Source organism: Ranitomeya variabilis, chromosome 7 (assembly GCF_051348905.1).
Source record: "Ranitomeya variabilis isolate aRanVar5 chromosome 7, aRanVar5.hap1, whole genome shotgun sequence".
In the NCBI taxonomy this organism is placed as follows: domain Eukaryota; kingdom Metazoa; phylum Chordata; class Amphibia; order Anura; family Dendrobatidae; genus Ranitomeya; species Ranitomeya variabilis.
This window is the reverse complement of record NC_135238.1, coordinates 24,398,306-24,413,589: the sequence shown is the minus strand read 5'-3', so window position 1 is coordinate 24,413,589 and position 15,284 is coordinate 24,398,306. Positions and strand designations below refer to the sequence as shown.

Below are 15,284 nucleotides of genomic sequence, written 5' to 3'. Positions count from 1 at the left end.
GTCAAGAGGTCCATGGTCAGAAACCAAGAGGGCTCGTCATAAATGGAGGGGTAAGGCAAAGGCATAGTCGTGTCACAGTCCGAGTCAGAATTCTGAGAAGGTAGCGGATCTAGACAAAAGGTCAAGGCAAACGAATGCTGAAAGGCAAGGTCACAGGTCTGGCAACAAAGATCAAATAAAAGGACACAGAGTACAGAGCAAGCATACACCACTTAAGGTAAGGTACAACTGGCACTATTTGGAGGCAGAGAGCCAGCTATATTGCCAGGTAATGACTCAACTAGCAGACACATGGAGGAAGCCCCGGCACGACCCAGCCCTGATGGGAGGGCTGAACTTTCACTCAATATACTGACTGCTCAGCACGTCCCAGCCTCCGATTGGACGACTGAGCTGTCCATCACCATTCTGACAGCTCAGCATGCTCATCCTAGATTGGACGGCAGAAATGTTACTGCTTCCAAACACACTAATAGGTGGAATTGTGACAGTACGTTTCTTTCTTGGTATTTCCCCCACCAACTTTTTCCTTCTCCTTTGCACTTACGTTTTGTCATATTTATCGTTTTACATTTTTTTGTTTACTTTTTATTTTTCCTACACAACACTGCCATATTTCCTTATCCCTCTTAATTTTTTCCTTCCCCTCTTCCTCCGTTAACAATAACCCCCCTGCCCCCAAGTCCCCTTTATTAGTTTCACTTTGAGCATAATATTATTGGCAATGTGCCACTTGCCTCCCATGGAACACATAGTTATACACCTTCTTTTGTCCATTTTTTTTTTCCAAAACATTTTTTTTTTTTAATTTTTTGTTTAGCATTTTTTGGTAATTATTGATTTCTATTTCGGTATTCATTTTATAATTGCTTTTTTTATGTCTTCTGCACACGTTCTGTGAACTCATATCCTTAACTTTATGTATTGTGCACTTTTATTGCTTATTTAAGCACAAAAAAAAAACACTCCTTCACATCATCTGCCTTTCACATTATTTTTATTCATGTATTTTTATATATACACAGGTACAGGTGCTTCTAACACAATTAGAATATCATCAAAAAGTTAATTTTTTTTCAGTTCGTCAATACAAAAAGTGAAACTCATATTATACAGAGTCATTACAAACAGAGTGATCTATTTCAAGTGTTTATTTCTGTTAATGTTGTTGATTATGACTAACAGCCAATGAAAATCCAAAAGTCATTAACTCAGTAACATAGAATATATATTAAAAAACACCCACAAAGGCTTCCTAAGCATTAAAAAATGTCCCTTAGCCTGTTTCAGTAGGCTCCACAATCATGGGAAAGACTGCTGACTTGACAGATATCCAGAAGGCAGTCATTGACACACCACAAGGAGGGTAAGCCACAAATGGTCATTGCTAAAGAAGCTGGCTGTTCTCAGAGTGATGTATCCAAACATATTAATGGAAAGTTGGGTGGAAGGAAAAAGTGTGGTAGAAAAAGGTGCACAAGCAACCGGGATAACCGCAGCCTAGAAAGATTTGTTAAGAAAAGGCCATTCAACAATTTGAGGGAGATTCACAAGGAGTGGACTGCTGCTGAAGTAATTGCTTCAAGAGCCACCACACACACAGATGTATCCAGGACATGGGCCGCATCCAGTGGCGTAACTACAAAGTTATGGGCCCCGGTGCGAACTTCCAAATGGGGCCCCCCCCGCCATAAAATTCAATGTAAGCCCCATAGAATACAATGCAGCCCCCCTCATAGTATAATGCAGCCCCTCCATACAGGGGCAGTGACAAAGACACGAGCAAATGGTGACGAGGGGGCAGAGGAGAGGGAACAAGGGGGCAAGGAAGACAGGCACTAGGGGACACATGGGGGCTAGGAGGCAGGGGAGAAGGATACAAGGAGTCTAGTGGGCAAGGGAGACTGACACAAGTGGGCAAGGGAGACTGACACAAAGGGCACACGGGGACTAGTGGACAAGAGAGACTGGCACACGGGGACACGGACTAGTGGGCAAGGGAGACTGACACACGGGGAATAGTGGGCAAGGGAGACTGATACAAGGAGACTAGTGGGCAATGGAGACTGACACACGGGGACAAGGGACAAGCACAAGGGGACAAGGGAGACAGGCACAAGGGGACACATAGGGACTAGTGAGCAAGAGACTGACACAAGGGAACAAGGGATACAAGCACAAGGGGACACACAGGGACAAGTGGGAAAGGGAGACTGACACACAGGGACTAGTGGGCAAAGGAGACTGACACAAGCACAAGGGGACAAAGGAGACTGACACAAGCACAAGGGGACATAGGAGACAGGCACATGGGGACACACAGGGACTAATGGGCAAGGGAGACTGGCACACGGGGACACAAGCATAAGGGAGACAGGCTCAAGGGGACACACGGGGACTAATGGGCAAGGGAGACTGGCACACGGGGACAAGGGACACAAGCATAAGGGGACAAGGGAGACAGGCACATGGGGACACAAGCATAAGGGAGACAGGCTCAAGGGGACTCACGGCCCCCTGACCTGCCAGAGCCGCTTGCAGCTGCGACCGTAGTAGTTACGCCGCTGCCTCACACACACACATACTACAGATATCACACACACACACTACAGATATCACACACACACATCATACTACAGATATCACACACACACACACACATCAGTTATTACACACACTACAGATATCACACACACATCATATTACAGATATCACACACATACTACAGTTATCACACACACACACACTACAGATATCACACACACACACAGACATACTACAGATATCACACACACACATCATACTACAGATATCACACACACACACACACACACTACAGATAACACACACACACACACACACACACTACAGATATCACACACACACACATCATACTACAGATATCACACACATACTACAGTTATCACACACACACTACAGATACCACACACACACACACACACACACACACACACACACACCAGAGATACCAGCTCATATACACAACTCACAATCTCCTCTCTGGTACAGGGGTGGCTGATGTAAACCGGCTGCAGCTCCTCAGCTTCTCCTGACTAAGGCTAGTTTCACACTAGCGTCGGGAACAACCCGTCGCTGTGCGTCGGGCCGACGTTCCCGACGCTAGTGTGGTCTCCGCCGCACAACGGGGGCAGCGGATGCATTTTTCCCACGCATCCGCTGCCCCATTGTGAGGTGCGGGGAAGTGCGGGGAGGTGGGGGCGGAGTTCCGGCCGCGCATGCGCGGTCGGAAAAAGTGGACCGTCGGGAGCAAAAAACGTTACATGTAAGGTTTTTTTCTCCCAACGGTCCACTACCACACGCCCAAGCGTCGCAAAACGGACGCGACGTTTGGCAATGTGTCGCAAATGCGTCGCTAATGTTAGTCTATGACGAAAAAACGTATCCAGCAAGAACTTTTGCTGGATGCGTATTTTCGGCAAAACGACGCATTTGCGACGTATTGCAGTTAACGCTAGTGTGAAACTAGCCTAAAGCGGCTCTGTCCCGCACCTCCCCCCTGCTCTCGCCTTCTGTCCTGGGGTTATTTTGGCTTTCTCTTAAAGGGAACCTGTCACCCCGTTTTTTCCGTATGAGATAAAAATACTGTTAAATAGGGCCTGAGCTGTGCATTGCAATAGTGTATTTTGTGGACCCCGATTCCCCACCTATGCTGCCGAAATACATTACCAAAGTAGTCGTTTTCGCCTGTCAATCAGGCTGGTCTGGTCAGATGGGCGTGGTGTCTTCCCCCAGATCTTGCTTAGTTTTCCGTTGGTGGCGTAGTGGTGTGCGCATGCCCAAGGTCCCGAATCCACTGCACAGGGGAGTGAAAATAGCGTGATGTGCGACATTTCATTGGTGATCGGTGGGGGCGGCCATCTTCCTTTGGCCGCGCGTGCGCAGAAGCGGCGCTCTGCTGGCCGCGGCTTCAGGAAAATGGCCGCAGGATGCCGCGCGTGCCCAGATGGAGATCGCGGCGGCCATTTTCCTGAAGCAGAGATGCGACACCTCGTACACACCCGACTCCGCTCCGTACACCCCCGACTCCGCTCCGTACACCTCGTACACACACGGCTCCGCTCCGTACACCTCGTACACACACGGCTCCGCTCCGTACACCTCGTACACACACGGCTCCGCTCCGTACACCTCGTACACACACGGCTCCGCTCCGTACACCTCGTACACACCCGGCTCCGCTCCGTACACCTCGTACACACCCGGCTCCGCTCCGTACACCTCGTACACACCCGGCTCCGCTCCGTACACCTCGTACACACCCGGCTCCGCTCCGTACACCTCGTACACACCCGGCTCCGCTCCGTACACCTCGTACACACCCGGCTCCGTTCCGTACACCTCGTACACACCCGGCTCCGCTCCGTACACCTCGTACACACCCGGCTCCGCTCCGTACACCTCGTACACACCCGACTCCGCTCCGTACACCTCGTACACACCCGGCTCCGCTCCGTACACCTCGTACACACCCGGCTCCGCTCCGTACACCTCGTACACACCCGGCTCTGCTCCGTACACCTCATGCACACCCGGCTCTGCTCCGTACACCTCATGCACACCCGGCTCTGCTCCGTACACCCGGCTCTGCTCCGTACACCTCATACACACCCGGCTCCGCTCCGTACACCTCATGCACACCCGGCTCTGCTCCGTACACCTCATGCACACCCAGCTCTGCTCCGTACACCTCATACACACCCGGCTCCGCTCCGTACACCTCATACACACCCGGCTCCGCTCCGTACACCTCATGCACACCCGGCTCTGCTCCGTACACCTCATACACACCCGGCTCCGCTCCGTACACCTCATGCACACCCGGCTCTGCTCCGTACACCTCATACACACCCGGCTCCGCTCTGTACACCTCATACACACACTGCTCTGCTACATCCACCCAAACCCCTCCTGACCTCACACAAAAGCTTACCCTCCTCCAGCATGATGACAAACAGCACTGCACTACTGTCCTGCACTACACGGAAGCCCTTGATCATGTGACTCCAACTCCTCCCCTCCTGTGACCTCATCACAGGTCCTGTGCGCACAGAGCAGTGGCAGCTATAGTAGTGGTGTGCGGCTCTCTGCGGTGGAGGGGCTCTGCTGCGGGTCAAGTGCAGTCCCACCCGTGATCGCGAGTGCACGCGCAGCAGGGCCTGTAAGGAAGAATTATTTAAAGGGCCGGCGGCCCATTTTGTAGCTTAGAGTTCTTAGGAGCCCGCCCAGTCTGCTGGACTGGGTGGGCCCCTAAGCACTGCGGGCCCCGTCGCAATTGCGACCCCTGCGACCGCGGTAGTTACGCCCCTGGCCGCATCCCTTGTGTCAAGCCACTCATGACCAATAGACAACACCAGAAGCGTCTTACCTGGGCCAAGGAGAAAAAGAACCGGACTGTTGCTCAGTGGTCCAAGGTGTTGTTTTCAGATTAAAGGACAATTTGCATTTCATTTGGAAATCAAGGTTCCATAGTCTGGAGGAAGAGTAGAGAGGCCACAATCCAAGCTGCTTGAGATCTAGTGTGAAGTTTCCACAATCAGTGATGGTTTGGGGAGTCATGCCATCTGCTGGTGTAGGTCCACTGTGTTTTATCAAGATCAAAGTCAGAGCAGCCCTCTACCAGGAAATTTTAGAGCACTTCATGCTTGCTTCCCTCTGCCGACAAGCTTTTCATTCTCCAGCTGGACTTGGCACCTGTTCACGCTGCCAAAAATACCAATACCTGGTTTAAAAACAACAGTATCACTGTGCTTGATTGGCCAGCAAACTCGCCTCACCTTAACCCCATAGAGAATCTATGGGGTATTGTCAAGAGGAAGATGAGACACCAGACCCAACGATGCAGACGAGCTGAAGGCTACTATAAAAGCAACCTAGGCTTCCATAACACCTCAGCAGTGCCACAGGCCAGGTACGGACTGAGGCTGAAGTTCAGCCCTGGCATTTGAAACCACACAGGCCTATGTTGTCCCCGTCCCCATGAACCAGATGAAATATATTACTAATATTACCCTGGATGGAGGAAAGAAAGATTTACTACAAGACCATTATTTCAAATGATACCCATGGCCTGCTGGGGTAAGTGACGGAATCAGTGACCTTGTGCTTTGTCACAACTGTTAACAGTATGGGTGTCCTGAGAACATCGATTCTGTTAACAATGTAGCAGACAAGGCAGCCCACAGGCAGACTGGCCCTTCTGGCATTTGCCAGAATTGCCCAATGGCCAGTCCGGCCCTGCCACAGGCTAATCTCCTCCATGCCACGCCGCATTGATTGATGCAGTAATTGATGCAAAATGAACCCCGACCAAATATTGAATGCATTTACTGAATATACATTTCAGTAGGCCAACATTTCGGATTTTAAAATCATTTTTCAAGCTGGTGTTATAAAGTATTCTTATTTACTAAGATAATGACTTTGGGGCTTTCATTAGCTGTAAGCCATAATCATCAACATTAACAGAAATTAACACTTGAAATAGATCACTGTTTGGGTTGAATCCTCTGCCTCTTACCAGCCCTTCCTCTGCACTTGGTACACACAGGCCCATATGACGTGATGGTCACATGATGGCTGCATCGGACAATCCTAATGGCTCTGAGCCGCGCATGCATATTTGAGTTGTTTCTGCGCCATTACATGTATTTGGGTCCAGTACTGTGACCGTTTTACCACTTGGCATACGGATTTCTGCAATTATGAAGCTTATTTGTTAATAATTATACATCATGTGTGTATTTTCTGATTGATCTATCCTGGATTGGCCACATTTCCTTTATATACTGTGCCTAATATCCCTAACAACCTCCAATGACAAAGTATTGTGTAAGGATTCCAGATATTATAGGTTACCTGGTTTGCCCTTGTCAAAGATGGAGTCTGTACTTCGCCCTGTCCTGGAACTTCCTGTCTGTCCTGCTATTTAAGTCCAGGTCCAGAGATCCTCCTTGCCTGAGTATTTTGTTGCTGTTTGCTTCTGAGATTCCTCCTGGCTTGCCTCTGGAGTCCCTGCTGCTGCTGTTTAATCTGTGCTCTGCCACTCTACTTCCAGCTGCCTTCAGTCCTCTGAGCTGCTTCCGGATCCTGCTGGTGTTACCTACTGTCCTAACTTCTAAGACTGTGTCTGTGCGGGCTGCTGTGAGGACTTCTCAGCCCCAAAAAGTACACTTAAGGACCTTCTCCTTGTTATTCTCCACCCGTGTTTTTCTGGACTTCCATGAAAGGTATCGTCTTCTCTGTCTGCATAGTCCTGGACTTCCACGTTTGAGTGCCGTTCGCACTATTGCTTGACTTCCATGTATTAGTGCTGTTCACACTCTTGTGTCATATTACTGCTGGACTTGTTTGTTTTAGCGGACGCGCACAGCTATTATGTTTGCTGGACATTTCTGTGTTGTGCTGTGCATTTCGCTGTATTTGCAGGAAAGCCTCTGTTAGTTTGTTGTACTTCTTACTTTGTTACTTCTTGGTTTATTTTTCTTCACTTTGGTCTCAGATCCAATTTATCCCATGCAATCAGATTCCATAGTACTTACATAATTGTTACACATTGGTGAAACGCACGTCGGGTGACCCTCATCAGGTCTATACTCCTGTATGAACTATTTTCACTTTAAGTGATGCAATTTCTGGGGAGTTATCTTTGTTGGCACTCTAATCTATGCTATGATATTATGTTTTAATTACTCTTTTTTACCTATTATGTGACATTTATGTGAATTATCTATATAACTGAATTCATTTTCTTTACCTATCATAGTACACACATGCATGCACATATATTGTTTGTACAGAGATTGGTATTTGCAGTTATTGTATATTACTTTTTGGTGCCCCTTCATTTTTGGGGGGAGTTTTCCCTTTTGCTGATTACCTACCATGCATCCCTGTCTATGTTATGTTGGCTACATACTTGTTCTTTTAATTTATTTAATAAGAAATATTTTCTATTATTTGTATTTACTTTTAGTCTTAATTTATTAATAGCAAAGTACAATGTGTCTGGAAAAATATAACATTCAGTGATAACTGTGATATGTTGAAAAAATTGTTTTGACCACAATAATGTGATACATGTCATATTTGGGCTTGGTCACTAAGGGGTTAAAATGGCTTCTTCCGACTGTGAGTTCTCTGATGGCTGACAAGATGTGATTTTTCAATAAAACATTTCCCACATTCTGAACATAAATATGGCTTCTCTTATTTGTGACATCTCTCATGGTTAACAAGAACTGATTTGTAAGAAAAACATTTGCCACATTCTGAACATGAAAATGGCTTCTCTCCGGTGTGAATTCTCTCATGTATAATAAGATGAGATTTCTTAGTAAAACATTTCCCACATTCTGAACATGAAAATGGCTTCTCTCCTGTGTGAGTTCTCTCGTGTATAATAAGATGAGATTTCTTAGTAAAACATTTCCCACATTCTGAGCATGAAAATGGCTTCTCTCCTGTGTGAATTCTCTGATGTGCAAAAAGAATTGATTTATATGTAAAATATTTCCCACACTCTGAGCATGAAAATAGCTTCGCTGCTATGTGATTTTTCTGATGTCTAAAAAAAGTTGATTTATCTGCAAAACATTTTCCACATTCTGGACATGAAAATGGCTTCTCTCCTGTGTGAATTCTCTCATGTACAACAAGACTTGATTTCTGGGTAAAACATTTCCCACATTCTGAGCAACAAAATTGCTTCTCTCCTGTGTGAGTCATCTCATGTCTAACAAGAGCCGATTTCATAGTAAAAGATTTTCCACATTTTGAACAAGAAAATGGCTTCTGTCCTGTGTGACATGACTGATGTGCTACAAGAATTGATTTATATGTAAAACATTTCCCACATTCTGCACATGAAAATGGCTTCACTCCAGTGTGAATTCTCTGATGTACAACAAGATGAGATTTCATATTAAAACATTTCCCACATTCTGAGCATGAAAATGGCTTCTCAACGGTGTGAATTCTCTCATGTACTTCAAGATGATCTTTTTTAGTAAAACATTTTCCACATTTTGAGCATGAAAATGGCTTCTCTTCGGTGTGAATTCTCTCATGTACGACAAGATAAGTTTTCTTAGTAAAACATTTTCCACATTTTGAGCATACAAATGGTTTATTTCCAATGTGAACTCCCTGATGCCTAACAAGATGTGATTTTTTAATAAAACATTTCCCGCATTCTGAACATGAAAATGGCTTCTCTCCGGTGTGAATTCTCTCATGTGTAACAAGACTTGATTTGTCACTAAAACATTTGCCACATTCTGAGCATGAAAATGGCTTCTCTCCTGTGTGACATCTCTCATGTCTAACAAGACTCGATTTGTCACTAAAACATTTGCCACATTCTGAGCATGAAAATGGCTTCTCTCCTGTGTGACATCTCTTATGTGTAACAAGACTTGATTTGTAAGTAAAACATTTACCACATTCTGAACATGAGTATGGCTTCTCTCCTGTGTGAATTCTCTCATGTACATCAAGATTTGATTTCCGAACAAAAGATTTCCCACATTCTGAGCAAGAAAATGGCTTCACTCCTGTGTGAATTTTCCTATGTGTAGGAAGATTCCTTTTATTTGCAAAACATTTCCCACATTCTGAGCATGAAATTGTCTTCTTTCTTGTGGGCGCTCTTTTATTTTCCACACTTCTATGACTTTTAGTTTGCTTAAAAGTCTGTGATGAATTAGGAGATAGTACTTTAAAAGGATCAGATGATAGTTCTTTGATATGAAGGACTGAGGGTATATCTGAGATGTTGCTATGCTCTTCACATGTATCTTGTGTGATGCTAAAATCATCCATTTTAAAATCCAGAGATATCATATGTCTTGCAGAGCTGTTGGTCCAATCATCTGCCAAGAACAAAATAAACTTAAAAATTACATTCATCTAGATCTGAAAATTAAAAATGTACGAAAACGTAAAATTATAACATTCCATACAAATTGTAAGGTATATAGTAATGTTCTATTAAGGTATGTAGCAAAGTTCTACATAAAGCCGAGGCCCAGCAGTAAGTGCCAGGAGTGGTGCCTGTGCTGCTCCTGGCACTCTAAACCCCTAAATGCTGCTATCGATACTGATCACAGCATTTAGAATGCAAAGAAAAGTGATCGGTGTTGTCATGACGATATCTGGGTCACCAGGCTACAGCAAACTCCAAAGACCATGGTAAGAGCATGGTCTATGGAGCTTGGATCAGTGTATAACTGAAGCTGTGATGCATTGCAATGTATTATAACAGTGATCAGGGTTAATAAAGTTAAAGTCCCATAGAGGGGCTAAGAATTATTTTTTAAAGTATAAAAAAATACAAAATAAAAAAGATAAAATATAAATTAAAAAAAAAAATATATATATATATATATATACGGAACCTAGAAATACATATTTAACCCCTTCATCCCAAAGCCTGTTTTCAACTTCCTAACCAGGCCATTTTTTTCACTTTATGATGTAATAGCTCTGGAACGCTTCAATGGATCCTAGCGATTCTGAGACTGTTTTCTTATGACATATTGTACTTCATGATAGTGATAAAATGTCTTCGATATGACTTGCGTTTATTTGTGAAAAAATAAGAAATTTGGCGAAAATTTAGCAATTTTCGAACTTTGAATACTTATGCCCTTTAAATCAGAGTCATGTCACACAAAATAGTTAACAAATAATATTTCCCACATGTCTACTTTACATTAGCGCAAATAATTGTTTTTGTTAGGAAGTTATAAAGGTTAAAAGTTGACCAGCGATGTCTCATTTTTACAACACCAATTTTTTTACGGACCACTTCATATTTGAAGTGACTTTGAGTGGTCTATATGACAGAAAATACCCAAAAGTGACACTATTCTAAAAACTGCACCCTCAGCGTGCTCAAAACCACATTCAATAAGTTTATTAACCCTTAACATGCTTCACAGGAACTGAAGCAACATGGAAGGAATAAACGAACATTTAACTTTTTAGTCACAAAATGATCTTTTAGTCCCTTTTTTTATTTTCACATTGCAGCATCAATAGTAAAAAGATCTAATGTTAAAAATAATAATAAAAAAAATCATTATATACTCACCTTCCCGCTCCTTGCGATGCTCCGGGCCATGCATTGCGGTCTTGCGAGATGATGACGTAGCGGTCGCGAAACCACTACGTCATCATCTCGCGAGACTGCAATGCATTCTTGGGACCGGAGCGTCTCGAGGAGCATTGCTAAACGCCTCGGCTGGGTCCGGGGGCCGCCGGAAGGTGAGTATATAACTATTTTTTATTTTTATTCTTTTTTTTAACAGGGATATGGTGCCCACATTGCTATATACTACGTGGGCTGTGTTAGATACTACATGGGCTGTGTGATATACTGCATGGGCTGTGTTATATACTGTGTGGGCTGTGCTATATACTACGTGGCTGTGTTATATACTGCGTGGGCTGTGCTATATACTACGTGGCTGTGCAATATACTATGTGGCTGTGCAATATATTACGTGGCTGTGCTATATACTATGTGGCTGTGTTATATACTGCGTGGGCTGTGTTATATACTGAGTGGGCTGTGTTATATACTACGTCTCTGTGCTATATACTACGTGGCTGGGCAATATACTACGTGGCTGGGCAATATACTACGTGGCTGTGTTATATACTGCGTGGGCTGTGTTATATACTACGTCTCTGTGCTACATACTACATGGGCTGTGCTATATACTACGTGGCTGTGCAATATATTACGTGGCTGGGCAATATACTACATGGCTGGGCAATATACTGCGTGGGCTGTGCTATATACTATGTGGGCTGTGCTATATATCATGTGGGCTGTGCTATATGCTAGGTGGCTGTGCAATATATTACGTGGCTGGGCAATATACTACGTGGCTGTGCTATATACTACGTGGCTGTTGTATACTACGTGGGCTGTGTTATATACTACGTAGGCTGTGTTATATACTATGTGGGCTGTTATATACTACGTGGGCTGTGCTATATACTACGTGGGCTGTGTTATACACTGCGTGGGCTGTGCTATATACTGCGTGGGCTGTGCTATATACTGCGTGGGCTGTGCTATATACTACGTGGCTGTGCTATATACTACGTGGCTGTGTTATATGCTACGTGGGCTGTGTTATATGCCACGTGGCTGTGTTATATGATACGTGGGCGAGACTTTTTCGCCTGGGGCCCTCAAAAACCTAGAGCAGGCCCTGGCTTCACTGATTGCTCGCGGCCGGCCGGCCGCGAGCAATCAGTGACAGGCGCAGTCCAGCTGCAAATTGGCACGGAATTTGAACCACGCTTCGCTAATTGGTCGCTCCCGGCCGGCCGAATCCTGTGTATAAATTGCATTATTCTGAAAACTTAATAAATAAACTACATACATATTCTAGAATACCCGATATGTTAGAATCGGGCCACCATCTAGTCAGATTATAAAAGTGTGTGTCAACAGGGTAAAAACAAATTTAATGAATTTCTGGATGTGTGGTACTCTTTGAAGCAATCCTTCATGCAAAGGCCAGGTTTCTCAGGACAGGTTTCATAATGGTATATTGTGTTCTTTCGAATTCCCTTCTTAGAGAATACTCTGCACTGTTTCTGTGATTTTCCTTTCTTTACTGCAGAAACTCTCTTGGAAAATGTTTGACAATACAGACACTATCAGTTTCAGAAGTATTGGGACATCACCTTCCTAGAGTGCCAAACAATAAAGTCTTGATGACTAGCTCCTGAAAATGAAGGAAGGTCCCCATATTGCCTGCAGATCGAAAAAGTACAAAAGCATTGTACAGTGTCATCTATACAATGTGCACGGACATTTTTTTGTATCATACTCAGCTTTTTGCATAACACTGTATGGTTTGAGGACCTGATCGGAGAGATCTACACTCCCCATGTACTTATTATAATCCAAGATACAATCTTGCTTTGGGACTTGTGTTGTGGTACCTCAAGCAGTCACAAAGGAGTAGTCATGGTGTATGGTGGTCAAGATAAGGACATCCCATTTGTCCTAAAGGTACCTTCACACTGAGCAACTTTCCAACGAGAACGACAGCGATCCGTGACATTGCAGCGTCCTGGATAGCGATCTCGTTGTGTTTGACACGCAGCAGCGATCAGGATCCCGCTGTGATATCGCTGGTCAGAGCTAGAAGTCCAGAACTTTATTTCGTCACTGATCACCCGCTGTCATCGCTGGATCGGTGTGTGTGACGCCGATCCAGCGATGTGTTCACTTGTAACCAGGGTAAACATCGGGTTACTAAGCACAGGGCCGCGCTTAGTAACCCGATATTTACCCTGGTTACCATTGTAAAAGTAAAAAAAAAAAAAACACACTACATACTCACATTCTGATGTCTGTCACGTCCCCCGGCGTCCACAGGGTTAAAACTGCTTTCGGCAGGAGCGCTTGCTAATGCTGCGCTGCTGCCGAGAGCTTCCTGCACTGTGTCAGCGCTGGCCGTAAAGCAGAGCACAGCGGTGACGTCACCGCTGTTACTGCCGGCGCTGACACATTCAGTCACAGTACAGGGAAGCTCTCGGCAGCAGCGAGTGCATATTAGCAACGCTCTTGCCGAAAGCAGTTTTAACCCTGTGGACGCCGGCGGGGGACGTGACAGACATCAGAATGTGAGTATGTTGTGGTTTTTTTTTTTACTTTTACAATGGTAACCAGGGTAAATATCGGGTTACTAAGCGCGGCCCTGCACTTAGTAACCCGATGTTTACCCTGGTTACCCGGGTGCTGCAGGGGGACTTCGGCATCGTTGAAGACAGTTTCAACGATGCCGAAGTCCTTCCCCTGATCGTTGGTCGCTGGAGAGAGCTGTCTGTGTGACAGCTCCCCAGCGACCACACAACGACTTACCAACGATCACGGCCAGGTCGTATCGCTGGTCATGATCATTGGTAAATAGTTTAGTGTAACGGTACCTTTATACTTGACCACCAGCATGTTGTCTTTGCATTGGGCTCTGATGTCGGCCTTTCAGCGGCTTGGGAAGGTCTCTCTGATTTTTCCGCACGGTGCCGAGATGGAGGAGTTGCTGCTATTGGGATCACAGATAGGTCACACAGCAGCCAGCACACAGCACAGAAATCAGATCGCAGGAGGATCTCAGCACAGGAGGACGTAGCACCAGGAGGCACAGATCAAAGGGGGGATCGCACTGGCCACCAATTAATCTTTATGCCATGTAACACAGGTGGGTCTCGCAATCGCTCTGCACACCAACTCTGAGGTAAAGATGGCGTGCAGAGTGGGGATCACTATTTTAGATTAACCTCTTTGGCACTGAGTAGCCAGAAACTATTGTTCAGCCAATCAGCGCCAGAGGGGTTAATCAGGAGAGGTGAGGTTGCAATCACCTCACCAATTGTGACAGCTGTGATTGGTGCTGTGTTACACAGCACAGATCACAGCATGTCACAGGATTTTTTTTCCCTTCAAATCTTTATTGACGCTTTGCTGTGATTGGCTGGTCAGAATCTAGCCTAGAATTGTCTATTCTGGTGAATGAGGAGAATGTGACTCTTCTCTTATTTATTCTGTGTTGATTCCTCATCAGGACGGTTACCTGTAAGAACTTCCTCTTTGCACCGCCACTCATCTCCCCGCACATCGCTTTCTCCTTTCTCCATTACGGCTTTAGGATGATTTCTCAGCAGATTTTCCCAGGATTTCAAAACTGTGAAAATAATGAAAAAGTCACAGACAGAAGGAAAACTCACGTGGAATGTTCAATATAGACGCTTTTACTACAAACTCGAGTGGCATCTGAGCCGACAGTTGATTGCGAGATCTCTACCACCAATATCACCAGTGCTGCCCTCAGCGTCAGTACAGCAACGCCTAGTGATGGAAGCAGGGGTCACTGGAGCCGGGTCCGCTAAGTGTACTACATTACACAATATTATTTCCTTCATTAATTTCTCTTCACATTTCGGGTGCCCTAACATGATTAATTTTTCATCATATAAAGATTACCTTGTCTGGAAGTTTTGTATTTTTGGGGTACACACTATATTATGTCATTTCCTTATGATATAAATGTCATGTTAGAGAAATCGTCTGTCCCTTTTAATAATTTACACACAGCACAGTATGGTCTGAACCATAGAAATAAAACATGTTTATGTGAGGGAACGTAAAGGAGCCACACCTCGTCACCCCGTCTGATGTCAATATTACATCAGTGAGATCACGTGGTAAGGTCTCC

The 15,284-nt window shown here is 45.0% G+C and overlaps 1 protein-coding gene across 1 annotated transcript in view; it reads right to left on the bottom strand.

The window, feature by feature from the left end:
* Positions 1 to 5,354: 5,354 nt before the first annotated feature.
* LOC143786179 (uncharacterized) overlaps positions 5,355 to 15,284 on the bottom strand; it is a 74,756-nt gene continuing 64,826 nt past the window's right edge. The window contains 2 exon segments of the mRNA XM_077275468.1: positions 5,355 to 9,911; positions 14,643 to 14,753. Of these exon segments, the coding sequence (XP_077131583.1) occupies positions 8,149 to 9,911; positions 14,643 to 14,753 (1,874 nt within the window). The 3' untranslated portion in view covers positions 5,355 to 8,148.